General features: G+C 43.9%; 1 protein-coding gene across 1 annotated transcript in view; it reads right to left on the bottom strand.

The window, feature by feature from the left end:
- Positions 1 to 4,077: 4,077 nt before the first annotated feature.
- Positions 4,078 to 18,344, bottom strand: part of LOC110472325 (alpha-2-macroglobulin-like protein 1) — a 28,697-nt gene continuing 14,430 nt past the window's right edge. The window contains exons 19-38 of the mRNA XM_021533908.2: positions 18,143 to 18,248; positions 17,506 to 17,614; positions 17,186 to 17,411; positions 16,841 to 16,967; positions 16,578 to 16,699; positions 16,352 to 16,403; positions 15,949 to 16,032; positions 15,290 to 15,466; positions 13,992 to 14,073; positions 13,738 to 13,894; positions 12,294 to 12,368; positions 11,393 to 11,546; positions 9,739 to 9,920; positions 9,110 to 9,325; positions 7,750 to 7,871; positions 6,920 to 7,010; positions 6,223 to 6,291; positions 5,870 to 5,972; positions 4,692 to 4,733; positions 4,078 to 4,292 (exon numbers count right to left, since the gene is read on the bottom strand). Coding sequence (XP_021389583.2) covers positions 4,267 to 4,292; positions 4,692 to 4,733; positions 5,870 to 5,972; positions 6,223 to 6,291; positions 6,920 to 7,010; positions 7,750 to 7,871; positions 9,110 to 9,325; positions 9,739 to 9,920; positions 11,393 to 11,546; positions 12,294 to 12,368; positions 13,738 to 13,894; positions 13,992 to 14,073; positions 15,290 to 15,466; positions 15,949 to 16,032; positions 16,352 to 16,403; positions 16,578 to 16,699; positions 16,841 to 16,967; positions 17,186 to 17,411; positions 17,506 to 17,614; positions 18,143 to 18,248 — 2,322 coding nt within the window. The 3' untranslated portion in view covers positions 4,078 to 4,266. The remainder of the gene's footprint in view (positions 4,293 to 4,691; positions 4,734 to 5,869; positions 5,973 to 6,222; positions 6,292 to 6,919; positions 7,011 to 7,749; positions 7,872 to 9,109; positions 9,326 to 9,738; positions 9,921 to 11,392; positions 11,547 to 12,293; positions 12,369 to 13,737; positions 13,895 to 13,991; positions 14,074 to 15,289; positions 15,467 to 15,948; positions 16,033 to 16,351; positions 16,404 to 16,577; positions 16,700 to 16,840; positions 16,968 to 17,185; positions 17,412 to 17,505; positions 17,615 to 18,142; positions 18,249 to 18,344) is intronic.

The following is an 18,344-nucleotide window of genomic DNA, read 5'->3' as shown; positions in this document are numbered from 1 at the left end:
ATCAGTTCACAGGAAAAAAATCCCATAATGAATTGCAGTCAATTCCCACTGATTTAGAATCAGAGAATAATATTTGCTGCTGCCTAAAAAGCACCAAAACACACCGGTACAGGAGGGCATTTGGGCTGTTACCAAACATATTTGCTCTAAATGCTGAGGGTTCTTTTTCAATTCAGATGGAAAACTGTCTGGCTGATTTTCAAGGAGATATTTAAGGTTATTCAAAACAAAAGTTCAGACAAGGAACAAAGAAACAATGACAAGGCAGGAAACCCAGCAAACAGTAATCCCTGTGAATCAACCACGCCTAAATGCCCCAACAACTGGATGAACGACTAAGCCATTTGTCTCACTTGCAAAACCCACTGAAGTGGATTCAAAGGAGGAAACTCTCTGGAATGTATGCAAACGAAGGGCAGTTTACTACAATACGAGTAGGGGGAATACTGCAATAAAGAGGCTTTAGGACTTACGAGGGGGAGTAGTTAGCAGCTGTGGGGGAATGTTGGAACCGATAAAGAGAATTTTAGGATTTTCAAAACTGCACTAGTATGCTTGGGGTAAAAATTACAGGCAGGGAAATGGTATGATCAAGGTGGATCAAACGTACAAAAGGCAGGTATTAACAAAGCCAGTCAAATGCAATCAGTATGTTTGTCTGCGCAAGGGCTGTATCTGATCACCGGAGCCTGCATCACATTTTTAATAAATTATTTTAATTGTTTCCCGTATTATTGTGCTCTTTGTTTTGTGCATGTGGTCAGTCTAGCCAGCAAGTAGGATGAAAGTTTTATAGGGCCAAAAACCTGAGACCTATGAAAATGCATTTCTCTGAGTGCTCATCCTTAGGGGACAGGATCAGGCCAGTGACACTGTACTGATGTGGGTGTCTCTGAAGTATTGTCTCCTGTCAGCGTTAACCTATGTGTACTTGGTTTTTTGTGGACTTGCACAACATTCTTCTACTGTTAGGGTGTGAAACAAGTAAACTCTCACTCACCTCCACTGACCCAGGAAAAAAGCAAGTCACCGGACCTTTCAGTCCACCAGGTTCAGCTGCCCTTAATACTTTCAGGGAAAGCAGGTGCACCTGGCCAATATCTATTCTGCTCCCCAAATGGTGAGATCCCAACCTTTTCAGTGTCTCCCGATAAAGCATTTGTTCAGTCCCATGATTGTCACTGAGGATCATGTTGCAAATTTTAAGACTGGCTTAGAGGTCTGGCTGGAAACCTGTCAAATGTTTGCCTACACATAAGGCAGAATTCATTGAGGAGATAGCTCACGTTTTAGGTGCAGTTCTTCCCAGCCCTGGGAAAAAGGAAGAAGCAGCCTATTTTCATTCGAATTATTTTTTTTCCCCCATTCCAGCCCGTTTTAGAAAAGGAGGTTTAGTCCCTGGAGAAACGGCATCTTGCAGAGCAAGCCACGGAGCGATGGTGACACTCAGTGGTCCTTCAGGAAAAGTGCACCTTCCGAGCTCACGGGGGTTTTTCCAATTTATCAGAAAGACAGTGGTAGTAAATGAACCTTATTCACAGGTGAATAAACAGCGTGTAGCATAAGCGTGAGCCTGCATACTGTGCCGAACAGATTCTTACAGTATAGGATACAGGTACCACAGAAGGAACATCCTGTCCTTTGTGATGGACTGTTCATTGTACAGGCTACCTTTTTCATGTACAGATTTTTAATATGCCATTTATTTTTATAATAGTGCCCTAACAAAGTCAGAATCCATTTGGGGCCATCTTGTGTGCTTACAGTCATCCTCCTTGCAAGGGGTCTACTTCACACTCCTTTTAAAAGCTTATTTTTGCAGAAAGATCGCTCACTGTCTGAGATGCTGGTGACCAGATTGCCTGCTAGCTGCTGCCCACACTATGCTCTTCTGGACCTTGTTTTTTTACAGATTAAAGCAGCAAAACTTTGTGGGAAGCTTCCCAGTTGCCTCCAGATTATTTGGGCAACCAAGACCACACAGCTGCTTGTAGTGAGATGGTGGAAGGAAGTGTCCAGGCCACCAGCCCTACCTTTGCTTACACATCACAAAGATTCTTTTCTTGCTCTGGAAGGTATTTCCTATGGATGTCACCAAGGATAGAGAGCATTTTTCAACAGCCACAGAACTGAGCAAGCATCTGATTGGCCATCCAGCACAGACTAGCCACTTATTGCATTCCCTAATATTTAATTCAAGAGGCAAAAACATCACTGACTTCTACTGCACATTCCTATTGTATGGGAGCTTGCCACACAGCAGCTTTTTTTCAGCTCTCTGCTTTGCCAGCTTCCTCAGCTCCTCATCTGCAGCTGAATAACATCTATCTGATTTGAAACCACAGTCTGGAAATATCTGTTTGTATTCATATTTCACACCCTTGTTTTTCTCACTTACCTGCCCCATGCAGGTACAAGGTGCCAAGGCATCCTATCATCAGAAGCAGAGGAATCTTCGTGGGCTGCTTCTATTGGGATCTAATTTCATGGCAATCTGATCCTATGAACTGTAAAGCAGACCCTTGGCACATATCCATTTAGAGATGGGAGAGCCTGGCTTATGGGCACAATAAGCATGCTGGGTTACAGACTTCAGGATTTATTTAAAATCTCCCTGTCTGAAGTTCAACAGATCAGAGGGCTTCAACCCCAAAGCTCTTCCAGTCCAGCCCAAATATCCAGATGAAGAGACTTGCCAGGAAGGCAACCAGGACAGGCAACAGGTCTTGCTATGCTCCCTTTGGAGAGCACCATTGAACAGTGCCTGTTGACTCCTACAATGTCTGGGGAAGGGACAATGCTAGGACAACAATCCTTGGAGGCTTGTCCCTTCATATTTTTGCTTCCTTGAACTCAACCCTGTCTGTTTTTTGCATCAGCTGTCCACAGAATGTATCACTCAGTTCCTCAGGTTTTCTGCCTCCTCTAAATGCTTGTTAAGCACTGCTGTGAGACTTTTATTTTCCTTTTGTCCCCATGTGGAAGGGGCTGGTTCTGCCCACTTTATGGACCAATTGTTCTGAATGGTCAGAGAAAGAAATACAGTTGCTGTCCTTTTGCAAGATGTATTGATCAGGCAAAGGGCTACTACACACAGGGATAACCCAAGCAATCTTTGTCACTTCACTTGCTTCACTTCATGTTCCTTTTCCCCCTTTTCTTTTTATCCTAAAGTACTTCTTGTTTAGAAGCTTATCTTGTTCTCTTCTTTTCCATCACCCCTGGGCTTGTTGACTTCATACCTTACTTCAAATTTTTTGTTTGACTGTCTTGGTAATTTCTCTTTTGGGAATCAGCTCTGCAAAACTAGTACCTATTTCCTCTTATCTAGTGTCCCCCTTTTTATGAGTGCTATTTCCCTAATGGCACTGCATATCCTGCTGGGCCATCTGCATACCCTCTGTTGCATGTGCTGCATCCTGAAATTCCTCAGATTGTTGTCTTTTTTAGGTAGTGCCACAGGTAAGGATTAGCCATTTGGGTTAATGTCTTGACAGGATGGGACTATGTGTTGTCAGAGTCTAAACATGCAGTGAATGTGTAGTGAGTGTTACTTTGGTTTCATGCCCTCCTTTCATAAGACTTTGTTGTACAGCTCCTTTCTGTCTGAATGAACTGGTAAAGCTCCTTAGCATTCCCTTGCCTGTTCAGACTCTTCAGTTGTGACAGAAAAATTACTCACAGGGTCAGGTAGTAAACCAGATCAGGGTTAAAAATGAGGTGGTTTTTTTTGGTTGGTTTTTTTTTTTGGTTGGTTGGTTGGGTTTTGGGTTTTTGTTTGTTTTTTTTTTGTTGTTTTTTTGGGTTTTTTTGTTTGTTTGTTTTTGTTTTTGTGGGGTTTTTTGTTGTTTTTGTTTTGTTTTGGGTTTTTTGGGGGTTTTTTTTGCATGGAGTTTGGTTGCAGATCAACTGTTGAGTTAACTGAATTGAAAAATTGAAAAGGGAGCTCAGAGATGGGACTTGGGGAGGAGAAAGATTTAAATCACTATGGTGACCAAATGCAAAGTATGTAACCACAACATGCACAGTGTTTACCTCTTTGTCATGCACTGAAATCTTCATCAACTGTCAAGTCACTGCCTTCTTTCCAGGTTCCACATACTTTATTTCACCTGCTCCCAAACTAATGTGAATTAAGCCCGTTTTCACATAGAAACATAGGGCAAAGGAAATTGGGTGTTTCCAACACAGCAGAGAAGAGGAGAGCTGGAGCAATGAAGTTTTCCATATGCAGGCAGAAAACTCAGGTTGCAGAGCCAGAGCATACTAGGAGGAAACCTGCTTTGAGGCATCTGTAGAAAGAAAGGAAAGAAAAGGCAAAGAGCCTGATGAATTTTTAGGAAGGTGTCTGCAGACTAAGAGATCTCATGGGATGAACTGCAACGTCTTTTTATCATTGACAGGCATTTCCAATTGTACTTAGACTTGGGATGATGTGAGGACTGCATGAAAATGAAATAAAAAGAGATCATTTTAACCTTCCATGGTATGCTCAAGCCTCAATCTACATTGAGATTAATATCTGGGCTAGAAACTGTGCCCACCACTAGTAAGTAGATCCCAATTCAACCTGCAGTCCAAGAAGCCTCTGCATCACACGACAGGATTAAATGCAGAGCAGAGGTGGGATGCTTTGCCTGCTCACCACCAGTCCTCTGCCCTGTCCCAGCTGGAAGCCTGTTAGCACTAACCTGAACTGCAGGGGAAAGCATATTCTCTTGCCGAGCGGTCATCTGCAGAAACAAGAGGAACAGGGTGGTGAGCTGCAGGGCTGCATGGTAGGGTAGTGCCAAACTTCTTTCTCAGTAGCACAACCATCCCACTACTTTAATTTTTCACTCCTCAGACTGTGAATGCAGGAACAAAGTCTCTAGTAGGTCAGGTCAGTAATCACAATATGTATCCCACACAGCTGTAAAAATCACCTTGTGCGCAGTGATACCTACTAATGCAAGGACATTTTTTGTAAATAAAAAACCTTTCCACAGCATGTCCTGATAGCCTGGCTTATTTATTGATAATTAGTATTTTCATGCCAGATAACTCTTTAAATTCCATGTATTAAGCACAAAAATTCTTGTATAGGATAAAATAGCTGAGATAGAGAGGATATTAGCTGTCAATATTTAGCTCTGTAGTAGCTGGATTAAAAAGTGTCCTTTTCTTCCCATGGTGGAAGGGGAATGGAATTTAGTATATGACACATAGTGCTGCTTTCTAAATCTCCAGCGGCACTTCTTCTGTTTTGTTCTCAATTTTTTTTTAAAGAATTTTTAGTGTTCCATCTGCTGTTTTGTCTCATACTGAGCACAGAATAATCAGACTCAAAATATCATCAAGATCTCTCTTCTCTGTGCTCATCATTCATTTAGAGCTTTAAAGGATAACAAATTATTTTCCTATTACCCTCTGAGACATGGCAGGACACAATAGATGGTAGGATTATTACACTATACATGAAATGCATACAACTAAATTCTGCCTTCTAGTGGATCAGGGTAGCACTATGTAGTACTGATTTTAAATAAATGCCTAAGTATTCTCAAGAGAGGTAAAAAGCTGAAGAAGTCATGGCAAATTGTCAGAGAAGTCTTCTAGCTTGAAGCTAGACGAAGAAAACAAACACAGTCGTGGAACATGTAACACCCCACAACATAATCATAGTGCCAGGCAGCCTTGTCTCGAGAAATTTTTCTAAGGAACTGGGTTACTTGAATATTGAAGCTTTGTACAGAAGAAACCCAAGTTTGAAGTTGCAGGAGGACGTGCATTGGAATAAGGGAATTAAATGGAATTAGGGTCACAGACATAATTATGTCTGAGTGGGGGATACAATAGTTACTTTACACCAATGTGAGTGAAATCTCACCTGGCTTATAGTAGTCATAGATGTGCACTGTTGCAGCTTTCAGATTCTGCACTTCAACATCTTGTTCCACTGAGATGTTAAGCTTCAGAGAACTCTCGCCCAGCTGGAGAGAAGAATGGAAGTGAGAAGAAAAGCACTGATCATCTCAAAATCACCTACATATTAACTTTACTCCTTCTGCATCAAAGGGTTTTTTTCCTATCTTTCCAGGTTCTTCCACCCTCTTCCTCTTCTGTTAAAACTTTAGCCTCCTTGACTAGCCTAGATATTTGTATTTCTAATCTGCAAAAGTCCCCATGCAAAGTACTTCAGTTGCTACTAGAGTGGGCAGTTCCCTGTGGTCCTCCTCTTACCTCCTCCAGGTAGATTGTGATTTTGTCTGGTTTTATCTCCGTCTTTTTCACGAGGGGTACCTTCTCCAGCTATATAGGAAGGCAAGAGATAAGCTTGGTTAATATCAGCTTATTGGCCATTCCTTCACAGCAAGTTTGATATTTGTCAGTGAACCACTGTTGACAAAAGCACTTAGCCTAGCCTGAGGACTAGTCAGGTTTGCCTTCCTCAGCATTGAGATTGCTGGGAGCATATCAAGCCTTAGAAAATACTTTTCAGTTTTGGTACAAGTATCCTTGGGCCATGTTCCTACTTTCATTGTTGATAGCAAAGGGAAAACTGGTTAGTACAAGGCTATGTTGGATCTTCCTAGCTATTGTATGGAACACTGGAGCATGTAATTGAACAACTCTGTGGGATTCAACACTATTTTTTAGAATATCCCTAAAAATGGCACTGGTAAGTGCAAAGGGGCCCAATGCACCCCAGGTGATTCTAACTTGGTGCTTTTTCATCTTCTCTCTGACCTCTTCCTGTGTATGCAATCTTCACTATGAACATGTACAAGTGGAAAGTTGCCTTGTGAAATAGCCTGTTATATCTGCTCTTGTAATTACCATTCTCTGACACTTCTTAAATGTTTGGATATTTCTGACTGAGCTACGTCTGGAAAATTGATTTTTATATCCTCAAGGAAAGCCAAAGGAATAGTCTTACCTCTTTCACAGAGCTCTGAACAGGAATGAACCCTGAGAGCATCTCCACCTCCACCAGGGCCATGTTACTCGTCCCACGGTCCCCTACATATCTGAAGGGGGTCAGGAAAGAAGCATGTTAGATGTGGAAGGCAGCACAACATTTCTAGGAGATAATAATGGACATTTGTAAACGCTGCCCTGCCCTACAGTGATATGAAAGCTCAGCAGTATGTCTAGCTGGTGGGACAAAGCGACAAAAAGTGGTCCCCATCTACTCACTTAATATGGACACAGATTGCGCAGCCAATGCACTATGATTAATGTGGAAATATTATGGCTTCCTGTTGCCCTCTCCAACTGGTGGAACTGACCTTTGCTCTTACAGGCTGAGAGTGGAAACGTTGGTATTGTTCTCTTTCAGTAAGGACAGTAAGGCATGGAGAATATGGATCAAGACTCTCACTCTAGACAGATGCAGGCAAATGAAATATGGATAGGGACTGGAGTTTCTGCTGCCTAGTTCCAGCAGTGGCTCACACTACAGGGGATGCACCTCAGGGCTGCTTCAGCCTGGGATGCCAAGCGTTCCCCAACACTCAGCTGCTGGTGCTCTGGGGACTGCTGAGCTGCCCAAGATGGTTGCTGTGGTTGTGCAAGACACTACCAGTGCACTGCCATGATTCTCCAGGCCTTAATTCTCAGTTAACAATCTCCTTGGGATCTATGGAGAAGAAGAGAGTCATCCTGTGTCTCTGATTCTACAGACAGGAGGCTTTCATGGGGTTCTAGTCATACAACTGGATTCATACTTTTTTTCCACTGAAGAAAGAGCCTCAAGGGATCTCATACCTGACAGACACATGGATGTCAAATTGTTTCCTGACACCATCACATTCTCTTGGGACTGTGTCCACATCCAGGAGAAAGACTTCTTTTGTTTTTGGTGGTGGGATGTTATAGTACAAAGTAGTCTGGTTGGGGAGAAAACATCTCTGTGAAGAAACTCAAGAGTTTCCCCGAATAAAGCACTGGCTGTGCATCCAGCTTTAACGGATTGCTGGCTAACACAGTTGGACTCAGATGCACTTTCTGTTCAGAGATGTGCTGTTTAACACATTGTATCAGATACACCTGTCAAATGCAACCTAAAACTTGGAGACTCAGCTATCTGTGATTCAAAGTCTCATTCAGTCTCATAAAAAAAAAAAAGAAAAAAAAAAAGTATCTGTTAAGGTTCAAGGAAGCACTTAAGCTAAACCACTGTCCCACAATGAAAAAGAAGTGTAACTGTTAACGCTTGACATGCTGATAGTCGCTCTAGGTCTCAAGGGGAAAATACTGGTAGAACAATTACAATCCCTTACGAAAGAAGAACTAAAAATTGGGAGAAGACAATTCAGCAAGCAAGATGATCGTACTCATTCAAAAGCAGCATAAGCCAATCTTCCTCTGTGTGCCTGGTGACTGACTGCCTCCCCAGCATGTGCTCATCAGACATCTTATGCTCATTGACTGTATGCAAGTGTAGCCAAGCAGTGTGGTTCTGTTTACCTCCTGCATGCATTAAAAATTAATAATTGTGTGTCCCCTTAACTAGACACTGCTTGCAGATTCTCTGTGAGCATAGTAAGATTTTTCTGTGGGCATCCTCTGAACAGAAGTGACCTAGCAAAAAAAGGTTTTCACAGGGAGTGACTTGAGTTCTTTGCTGGATGAATGGTTCACAAGTGAACAACTGTCAAAACTGCCAGAAAAATAATGTATCCTCCTGATGGACCAATTGTATTGGTGTATTGGAATAAGAAGACTGTGGTACCACATCACTCCTCATCTCTGTAAGTGATAAATACCCAAAGAATTTTGTGTCAGAAGCTATACAGTGTCCAGCTCCTCAAGCAGTGACATCAACAACACACTCAAAATTGAAGTATGTACTCTTCTGTGTCTCTATATTCCTGACTTCAGATCTACTGGTCTCTTAGTAATGACATGCTTCTGTAGGATAGGACAGCAAAGCTGAGACATTTCTGAGAAGATACCAGAGATAGTTACATGAAATCCTGTCAACAAAGTACACCTGAGTACCTTCAAGTTTGACATGTTTCTGCCTAGAAGGAAAAATCCTACTCAGAAGTTGAGGCTACAGTACCTGCTTAAAGCCAAACCTCTCTTCAGTAGTCAGAGACCTCTGTTCCTTACACATACGCACCTGGACATAAACGCAGCCACTGCCCGTCGCTTGCACTGTGTAGGTCCCAGTGTCTGCATGGAGAGATGCCTGATGCAGGACCAACTTGTTGTTCCTGTGCACATGGAACTCCAGTGGAGAAGCCCCCTTTCCTTTCACTGCCACCTTGACATCTCTGATCTCCTGAGGAATCAGGGCTGCATATTGAGCGAGGGCCTGCAGGCTGACAACCGTGTCCTGGAGGGAGACTCAGAGTCACTTTGCTGTGGGGCCACACACAACAAGACCCAGCACTGCAGTTCGGGGACTTTCAGTTCAGTTCAGAGAGAGCTACAGTCCTCATGGCCCTGATTCACACTCTGACACAGGCAGGCTCTCTCCCACTAAGTACATAGGTAGGGTCTATGCCACAGGCAGCAGGATGATTTCTGTTACCTGGAATGGGCAGCTTGTGAGCTCTGGGCTTAGCAGTGCCAGAGACCCTGGGTAATCCCAGTTACACTACACAGAGAAGAGTTTCCCCATGGCACTCCCTTTCCCATATACCTTTGTCTGCAAAGGATGGGTCCAGGGTGACATGCACGTGAGAGGTGTGCACATCACTCCAGGTACAACAACTCTTTCCCCCATGATTTCCCCTGGTTTGTTACCTGTGTGGAAGCAAATCCTCCGAAGGCATTTCTTTGTGCACTGAGCCAGCGCACAAGCTTGCTCACGGAGGCTTCATTGACTGACAAGTCTGGTTTGGAGACATGAGCCAGGATGATGTAGGCTACCGTCTCAATCATGGAAGAAGACTTTTCATCAGCAGATTGTGATGTCAGTAGCTGTGCTGATGGGGGAAGAAATATGTGGAAAAGAAGAATTGTAGATCCCTGTATATTCAAATTAATGTCTCCAAGCTTCAGCATTTTTGCTGTTTCTGCATTTGCCTAGCACAGAGTAACAGGACCCCCTGTGCTGAAAAGCTCTAGGACTTATTTCCAGTCACTTGTACCTATTGTACAAGAACTACTCAGTCTTTGAGGGCAAATTGCTGCCAGACTACTGGGGGAGAAAGACTACCCAATTTATTTTGCTGGCATCCTCACTATGCAGTGCAGAGTGAAGGGCAATTTAAGCAAGAGCTGGGCTCTCACTTCAGGTCCAAGCTCACAAGCGCTGAATACATTCGGGTCCAGTTGAATATTTTGCTGTAGTGGCAGTAGGGGACTAACCAAATTCAGCTAAGAATTTAGCTTAATTGTGCCAGGTTTAATTGTGTAGGAATCTTCTGCAATGGTACAAGTGTGAAAATCTAAAACACTTTTAAATTCAAAGTCAGTTTTCAGAAAAAAACCTTCACTTTTGAAAGAAGAACCACCAAATCACTTTTTTACATAATACCAGCCTCAAGACTTCAGAATTTAGCTAAGGTGCCCTATGGAGAACCTTCATTATGTTTATCACAATGGAAGGTATCTTCCTTCTTGTATTATCACAGAGGCAGCTCTGAACAAGTACTGCACTGAATGTGTGCAATTCTACTACTTCCTGTTCCAGCTGCCAGCTTGAGTGGCTATGCAGTGAGCAACACTCAGCACTGGTAGCTGGTCAGGCTGAAAAATCCACTCTCCCTTTGTGGGTTTTGTTTTGTTTTGTTTTTTGGTTGTTTTGTTGTTTTTTTTTAATATGTTATTTTTTCAGTCCTCTGTGTAGTTCGCCACACTGCCAGACAACCAAATGTGGGGAAGAACTCACTTAAACCAACGCAGGTAATATTACCAACTGTTTAACCATAGGCTTGGGTGTTTTGAACACCCACCTCAGCATCCTTACTCAGGACAGAAGTCTATTTTTTTCCCCAAGCTAATGAGACAAAAGGAAGAACCAAGCTCAGCAGGTCAGCAGTAAATGTCCACCCACTCAAGGGCCCTGAGCTGAGTAGAGCAGCAATGGGGAAGCAGTCAAAAGGTTTGACTTTTTCAAGTAAATGTCCTGAACAGACATGGTGAAACAAGTTTGCTGTGCAAGATCTCTTCTACTGTGTATGAATTCCTGAAGAATGACAGGAGCACCATGACACAAAGAAGCATTTTAACAGCACAAATTAAGCATGGATAACCTCTGCTGCTTTTGATTAGAAATTATTTCCTGGGTCTGAGAAAACAAGAGGAGATTGTCATAGCTTGAATAAACGATGTTTTTCTGACACAAAAGCATATTTGTGAATAGCTAAATCTCCCAGAATACTGCAATTAAATGTTACAGGTATCAGACCTTGAACACAGTCCTGATCTCTCGGAACCCAAAGCAACAACCTACCAGTTTCCTTCTGTACCATATCCAGGAGCTGCTTTCTCATCTCCATGTCCTTGCTGAGCGTGAAGACATAAGCCATCAAAGCTTTGACATAAAGGCTTGTCTCATCAAGTGTTACCTTCTTGAGGCAATGTAAGGCATTATCCAACATTGTGTCCTGAAAAAGGAATCCAAACCAAGGGAATTTCCTCTGACCAAACACCATGTTGTTGTGAACATCTATCCCCAACACATCCTTGATGTATTTTAGTGCTAGCATCTCTCCCAGGACTGTGAAGTGTGAGGTGGAGTGGTCAAAGCATCGCTGACTGTGGGTTGAAAGCAAAGGTGTGCTGGATTTACCATAGGGATAGGGGTTTGCTAATACAGTGGAGAACCCAGCTGTAGGAAGTGTGTAATAACATGCTGGCTCAGAATTGTCAGAGACACATGCTGTGGGTGTCTGATCCTGAAGGGTATGATGTTTTAAGAACTGTACCATTAGCCTGGAATATCAGTTCTTTTTTTCTAGAACAGTCTACACTTGTCTGGAAGCTCACTTCTTTTATTTGGGGTAAGGCATACCAGAAAAGTTGTCCTTTTTTTCTCCTTTAGCTCTGTTGATCAGTTTAATGAAAACCCTTGCCTCTCTCTCCCTACAAGCCCTTTATTATTTTCAGACACAATTGTTTCCCTTGAGATGAGCTGGGAAAAGCAAGTGCTCTGCTTTGCTATAAATCAGGCCATTTATATTAAGAACTCCTCACCAAGTTAAAATTTTCCTGTTTAGCTTATTGTGTAGCAAGGTGGGAACGACAGAATCTTTCACCAGCTCAAGCTGGGTACTCCCTGAAGCCTCCAACCAGGGGAGGAATGGATGGTGGAGTGTGTTCCCAAGCCCTGCAGGAGTTCAGGCATCACTTACATTCCTCTCCAGCTGGAGTTCCACCAGTGCAGCTGCAATATAGGCTGTTAATGAGATTGTATCATCCACACCGCCCTGCAAGCACACAGACAGTCATCAGAAAAGAACAAACCCAACCACTGCTTGCCTGTCATTGCATAGCCCCAAAAACTGCATCTGAGAGAGCACAGTAATGTGCTCCTGGGCATTCCTGGACAGGAAAGCCCTCCAGGCTCACTTGCTGAATATCCTGAAAGTTTGCTGTTGAGGGCAGTCTCGGCCATGTTGTTCAGTCAGCCTAGAAATCCCTTCTCACAGAAAGGCATGAAACAAACTGTAAAGCAATTTATTAAATATGTTACCACTGTACACTCGAATAAAGTTTTTATGATGCAGGATTTGCATCATAATGAAGAAGTTATGCAGATGACTTACATATAAGTCATCTGACTTTGAGAAACTACAGATTAATATGTGTTTAACAGGCTTTCAGGAGCTGCTTTTCATCTCAGAGGACATTTGTCTTGGGGAGGTTCTGCTTACATCCTCAGATATGAGACAAGAATACATCTAAAATGAGAGGGTGAAATTGAGCTAAGATGCTAAGAAGTGTCATTCACACTAACTAAAAGAAACTTTGTAAGTGTGAGGCAGGTGGAGGTGCAAAACCTATTCCAAAAAGTTCTGTTCAGATAGAAAGCTCAAGGTGGGAAATTAATGACAGTCAGACAAGGATGAACAATCTACGTGCACACTCTGGTTTTATTTTGTGCTGCATCCAAATTTTAGGAAAAAGTGTGTAACCCTTTGCTTTATGAATGCAGCAGCCTGTTTTCTTTCAGAAATTTGCCTTGTATTGAATGTGGGCGGTTTTGTAATCTGACATGTGTGGATTATTCGTACCTTTACAAAGGCAATGAACCCAAGTATTGCTCAGTACCTAAGCTCTAGGGCATGTTCACCAAGAGTTCGGTGCATTTCCAGCTACACTGTAGGGATCATTTGGGGGATGGCAAGCTCTAGGAGGAGTCATATTTTTGGGGCAGTGGAGGAACAACTGTGTCTTCAGACAATCCTGTATTAGAGCACAGTCCTGTGTTAGGAGTATTGGGCACTATAAGGTATGAGAAGAGGGAGAATGCAGCCAGGGTATTCTAGACAAACATTAAAATATAAAAATATTTCTCATTTCCCAGTGTCCGCATAGTGCCTTGGCACAATTAGCTGTGCTGTCTTTTGGCTAGAGTAAAAATTAAGGAAGCCTAGCAGAGTCTAAACACTCACTCAGAGGAGGACTTCTGGTTTAGGCCATGTTTTTCATTCAGTTCTGGGAAGATGCCTTAGCCATGCTAAGCCACAGGGACATTGCTTTGTGCTACTATTCACAGTGGAAAAGCCTGAGGAAGCAACCCTGTGCCTCACATAGAGTTCCCCCTGCCCCCACTCCCATGTCTGGCAACCATACCTTCAGGTCATTGTTGAAGAGCTTCCCCACGCTCTGGAAGCAGCCACTGGGCAGCTGGTGCTTCTGCAGCCAGCGCAGAGCGCCGTGCATGTGGTCCTTGTCGATGTAAATGTGGGAGCTGGCCTGCCCAAAGGACCTGGCTACAAAAGCTGTCAGCCTGTGAGCAGAGCACAGAGGAATTCCATGTCACAGCCAGGAGATGAACCAGCAAGGATGACAGGTTTAGGGTGACAATAGCAATTCCGGTCACTCACCATGTGTTGCCCTGCTCATCACCTTTCCCAAAGGCACTGTAGGAGCCATCGTCGTGTTTGTAGAGCAGCTGACGCTGGTAACCTGTGACAACAGGACATGGCTGATTGTGAGAACCTGTAGCATCTCAAACTGTATCCTAGCCATGGGAAGATGGCTTCACAGCAAGTGGCTTCACCAGGTCTTACAGTCAGAGCCACTGAGACCAGCCACTGAGACCAGCCCCAGCTCCCCGTGCATCCCACAGCATCAGCGTGACAAGCAGCTGCTGCACAGCGCTGCTCAAGTGACCATATGGCTGCTTTGCACTACTGGAGCTGTTTGGAGCAAGTGCTGTGGGTTCCTGCCCTGCTGTTTTGCAGAAGGGTGACATGCTCAGCCACCTCCCCATGTGCCAGGGAGCCCTCAGGGGCTTTGCTGTGAACAAAAATAGTGGTAGGAGTGAGGAGGAAGGCTTTTCCTAGAGGGGACACAAATGAAACACTAATTGCTTTTCAGCACTTCTCCTAGCCCTGCTGGGAACCAACAAAGCACTTTTTTATGGGACATACAGGAAACAACAAAGCCATGCCTTTGAACTTTGAAGGCAGAATTCTGTCTGCAACCCTTTGCTCTCCCTCCAGCCCCCTCACTGCCTTAGTGTTTACCCTTTCTCTTTCCTCTCTGCCACTACCACTCTCTTGAGTAGACCCCACTCTTCCAAATACGTGTACATGTTCTCAGTATGTGCTACACTACCAGAGAAAAAGGGGGAAAGAAAAGTAGTCAAATCCTGTCCAGACAAGGAGACAGGGAGGCTGAAATATGAGGCATATTACAACATGAGGCACGAACACTGGCACTATATTAAATTCAGATTACACTGGAGAAAATTGGCACGATCCCAAAATATGTTTTCTAAAATACAGGGAAACATTAAGCTACTGAACTCTTATTTACTCCCAAAGGCTACTCTTTATTCCATGTAATAGCAGCTGATGCCATCTTTTCACAAGATGTTTCTGTCAGCCTTGGACTGATACGGAAACAGGCATCACATAATGATGGAAATTACTAATTACCCACATCTTTCTCAAAAAAGAAGACTTAGGACCTCAATTACCAGCAGAGATAAGTTGTGCTTTCTTCAGAAACTTTTCTTTCCATGAGACATTTCCCTTTTCTCTGTGATACCTTCCTTTGTCACAGCCCTGGCAGTTGCTCCCACTCCTGCCCTTCATCTCCCCACCAGATCTGTGCCCTACAATATTGATTTTTAGCAGCTTCACTTTGCAGCAGAAGGAAGAAGGACAACACTTACCTGTTGTCAGAAATTTCAGTGCTTTATCCTTAATTTCTAGGTTCAGTTGTTTAGTCTTGTTCAGGTACTGGAGAATGAAGATATTTGGTGCAAACTGGACCATGTTCTGTTCACCACAGCCAAAGGGCATGCTTAGCAGCTGGTCTAAATTTTGGAGTGCTGGACCCATGATGTCACCTAACATTTGAGAGGAGAGACATGAGAAAGGAAAAGCACAGACACCGCGCAGTTTAAAACAAAAGGACTGCTGCCTTCCCTAAACTCTACTGGGATCCTAGAAAAGAGCCAGTCCCTGCCTGAACAGATGTGATTGAGATTTCAGGTGACCCTTCCTACATTAGGCCAGCACAGGAAGGGAAGCCATCATGGTTCTGGGAGGAGGAAAGGAAGCTTGAGGGAAGTTTGAAAAAAGGTAAAGAGAGCTGTCGCTCCTGAGTGGGTATCAAAGTGGGAAAGGAATTACAGAGACAAAGTTGGTGGAAATATGCAGGGATAGTTTTGGTTCACTTGGAAAAGATTACTTGATCAACATTTCTGAGGCAAACATCACACCCCTTACAAATGATCTCATTAGGAGCTGGGTCAATGCATCAATAAGGCCAAAGCTTTGTGCAAGTTTTTTTCACTACAGACCCAAGAGCAGGGAAAGCCTTTCTCACCAATCACAGAGAATGTGACTCGGGCAGATCCCTCCAGCACTTCTGCAGGCAGGGTCAGGGAGAATTCTTCAGAGATGGTGTTGTCTGAGGAAGGTAAAAGCCAGACATTTATCCCATGGAAGAAGCCATTCATACAAGTGTAACATCTAAGGAGACCAGGTGAAGCAAAATGTGACACTGAGTCACAGGAGCCAAGACTTGCATACAAATACCTCAATATAGGAAATTTTGTCAGGTAAAAGATTGACATGGACAAATTATAGTGGTTGTTCTCCCAGGCAGGACGGTGCCACCAATGCTTGCTCTCTGATTAACTCTCCCCCACCTCTGGGTGTTTGCAGTAACCCTGTCCATTATAACCTGGTCTCATGATCAATGGCAGTCAGGAATTTTTCTCCCATACCTGCAGGACAGAGAAAGGCATTTTGGGTCTTCTCTTGTAGAACACCTCCTGGCTGCAGATGGAGAAAGAGTAGTTCAGATAGGGAGGACAGGAAAAGAAGTCACCCTGCCTTAGCAAGTTTGTCTGATGTCCAAGAAGGAGCTAAACTTCCTCTTAGCATCTTGCTGACTTCCCCAGGGTACAAACCCCTGTCCCCAGGGGTTCTCCACCCTGAGATGTGACCCACCTTCACAAGTAGAGATTTAATCACTGTGTCTCTCCCTCCCTGCAAAGGTGTCACAGCAATCCTGTTACCACACAGACTGTGTGACTCTTCTGCCACGCTGCTCACAGTGACATTCACTCTGCCTGCAGGGAGCACAGGGACACGTTGCTGAGCATTTCCAGTAGACAGCTGTATGTACAAGCATTAGATCCAGACATGCAGACGTGGGCAAATTCCACCCCTGCTCCCAGGAGCTGCCACACAATCCCTCTGCCCAGCCTCACCCAGCTTGGTTGCTGTCATATTCCACACAAAGGTTTTTGCTTCGTTGGCACAGAGGCAGCTGGTGAACTGGCAGCTTGGACAGGCATCCACCTTTAGTTCTGGGGTCTCCGTGAGGGTGGTGTAGACCTGAGTATGGTTGGACATACAAGCACACATTGGGGTTAGTGTTAGTAACAGACACAGCACCGAGCAGCAAATACCCTGGGACATAAAGTGTGAGGTTGTTGCTTTATGGCCCAGATACCAGCATCAAGGGCTCTGAGGAGCTCAGAGCTTGTCTTTGGGCTCAAGATTTTGTTCTGACAGTGACCAGTAACTGGGGAGACTCGCTTGAAAGAACTCACCTGGATACAGTCCTTGAGGTAGTTGAAGACAGTGGCTTTTAGGCTGAAAGTCTCTCCTTGGATCACAGAGTATGGCAGTGATACATCCACAAAGAACGGCTGGAAGACCCTAAGAGATACCAGAGGCGAGAAGCCAAAGCCAGCATCGGCAACACAGAAGGTGTTGGCATTCCATTCTGTGATGGTGTCAGGTACAGCAACTTGGAGAGATGCTTGTCCATTACCCCTGCAGCAGAAAGCAGAAGAGAAGGACTTGCTTAGAAGCAGTCAGAATACTCCTGGAGTGTCCCTGGGGAAAGAAGGCAGAGGCTGTTACCAACCCGACAGACACCAAATCCCAAATCCAGGTCTCTGGGAAAAGCGTCCGTGGTTTTGGCTTCTCCTTGTCATCAGAGTGAGGTTTAGAATCAGCAAGGGTAGCTTGGCTGCCTGATAGAAAGCAAATCATACCTCAGAAAACTACAAGTGAAACTAGTTCTTCATTCATAGGTAATCTAAAACAAACCACAAATGTTTTGTGACACAGAATATGAGTGGACAGGGCTGGTGTTTCAATGAGAATCTGACACAGTGTGGGTATATTTGGGGAACAGAGCTTTAGGGAGATAGAGCTGGATAGAGTTTAGCCCAAGGCTCAGTCTGATGGATCCAAATTTGGTCTTGATCCATCCATGCTAAAATTGAGTCACACTCCTTTAAATGATCTGTGAAAGTGCTGGTAGAGAGCATACTACGTTCGGTGTGAAAAACAGTGAAACAGGGACACCAAGAAAGCATGGAGATTTCCATGCCTGTGATTTGTAAATCAAGTCCATTGAAATGAACACAAACTTTGTTTCTCTTATAAGCAAACAAGAAACACAGCAGGATGGGGGTCAGTTGTCTCAGCTGCAGGCTGGCCAGAACTGGGAGAGGGAAGAGCCTTCACTCAAGAAGTTGAACATGACTGTTCCTTACCAACCATAAAGTCGTTTTTTGGATACATCTTTTTATGAAAGTCTGGAAGCACACAGGAAACAGGTTTCTTGATTCTAGTGTTGGTAAATATTTTCATACGCAGTTTCTGGGAAAATAGTACAAACAGTAAATCATTGATAAATAAAAGGGAACCGGGAATGTTGAAACAATCTCATGATCATGGGTATCAAATGGGGGCTGG

This window comes from Lonchura striata, chromosome 2 (assembly GCF_046129695.1).
Source record: "Lonchura striata isolate bLonStr1 chromosome 2, bLonStr1.mat, whole genome shotgun sequence".
Taxonomy (NCBI): Eukaryota; Metazoa; Chordata; class Aves; order Passeriformes; family Estrildidae; genus Lonchura; species Lonchura striata.
The sequence above is the reverse complement of the archived record's forward strand: the minus strand, read 5'-3'. Positions and strand labels throughout refer to the sequence as shown.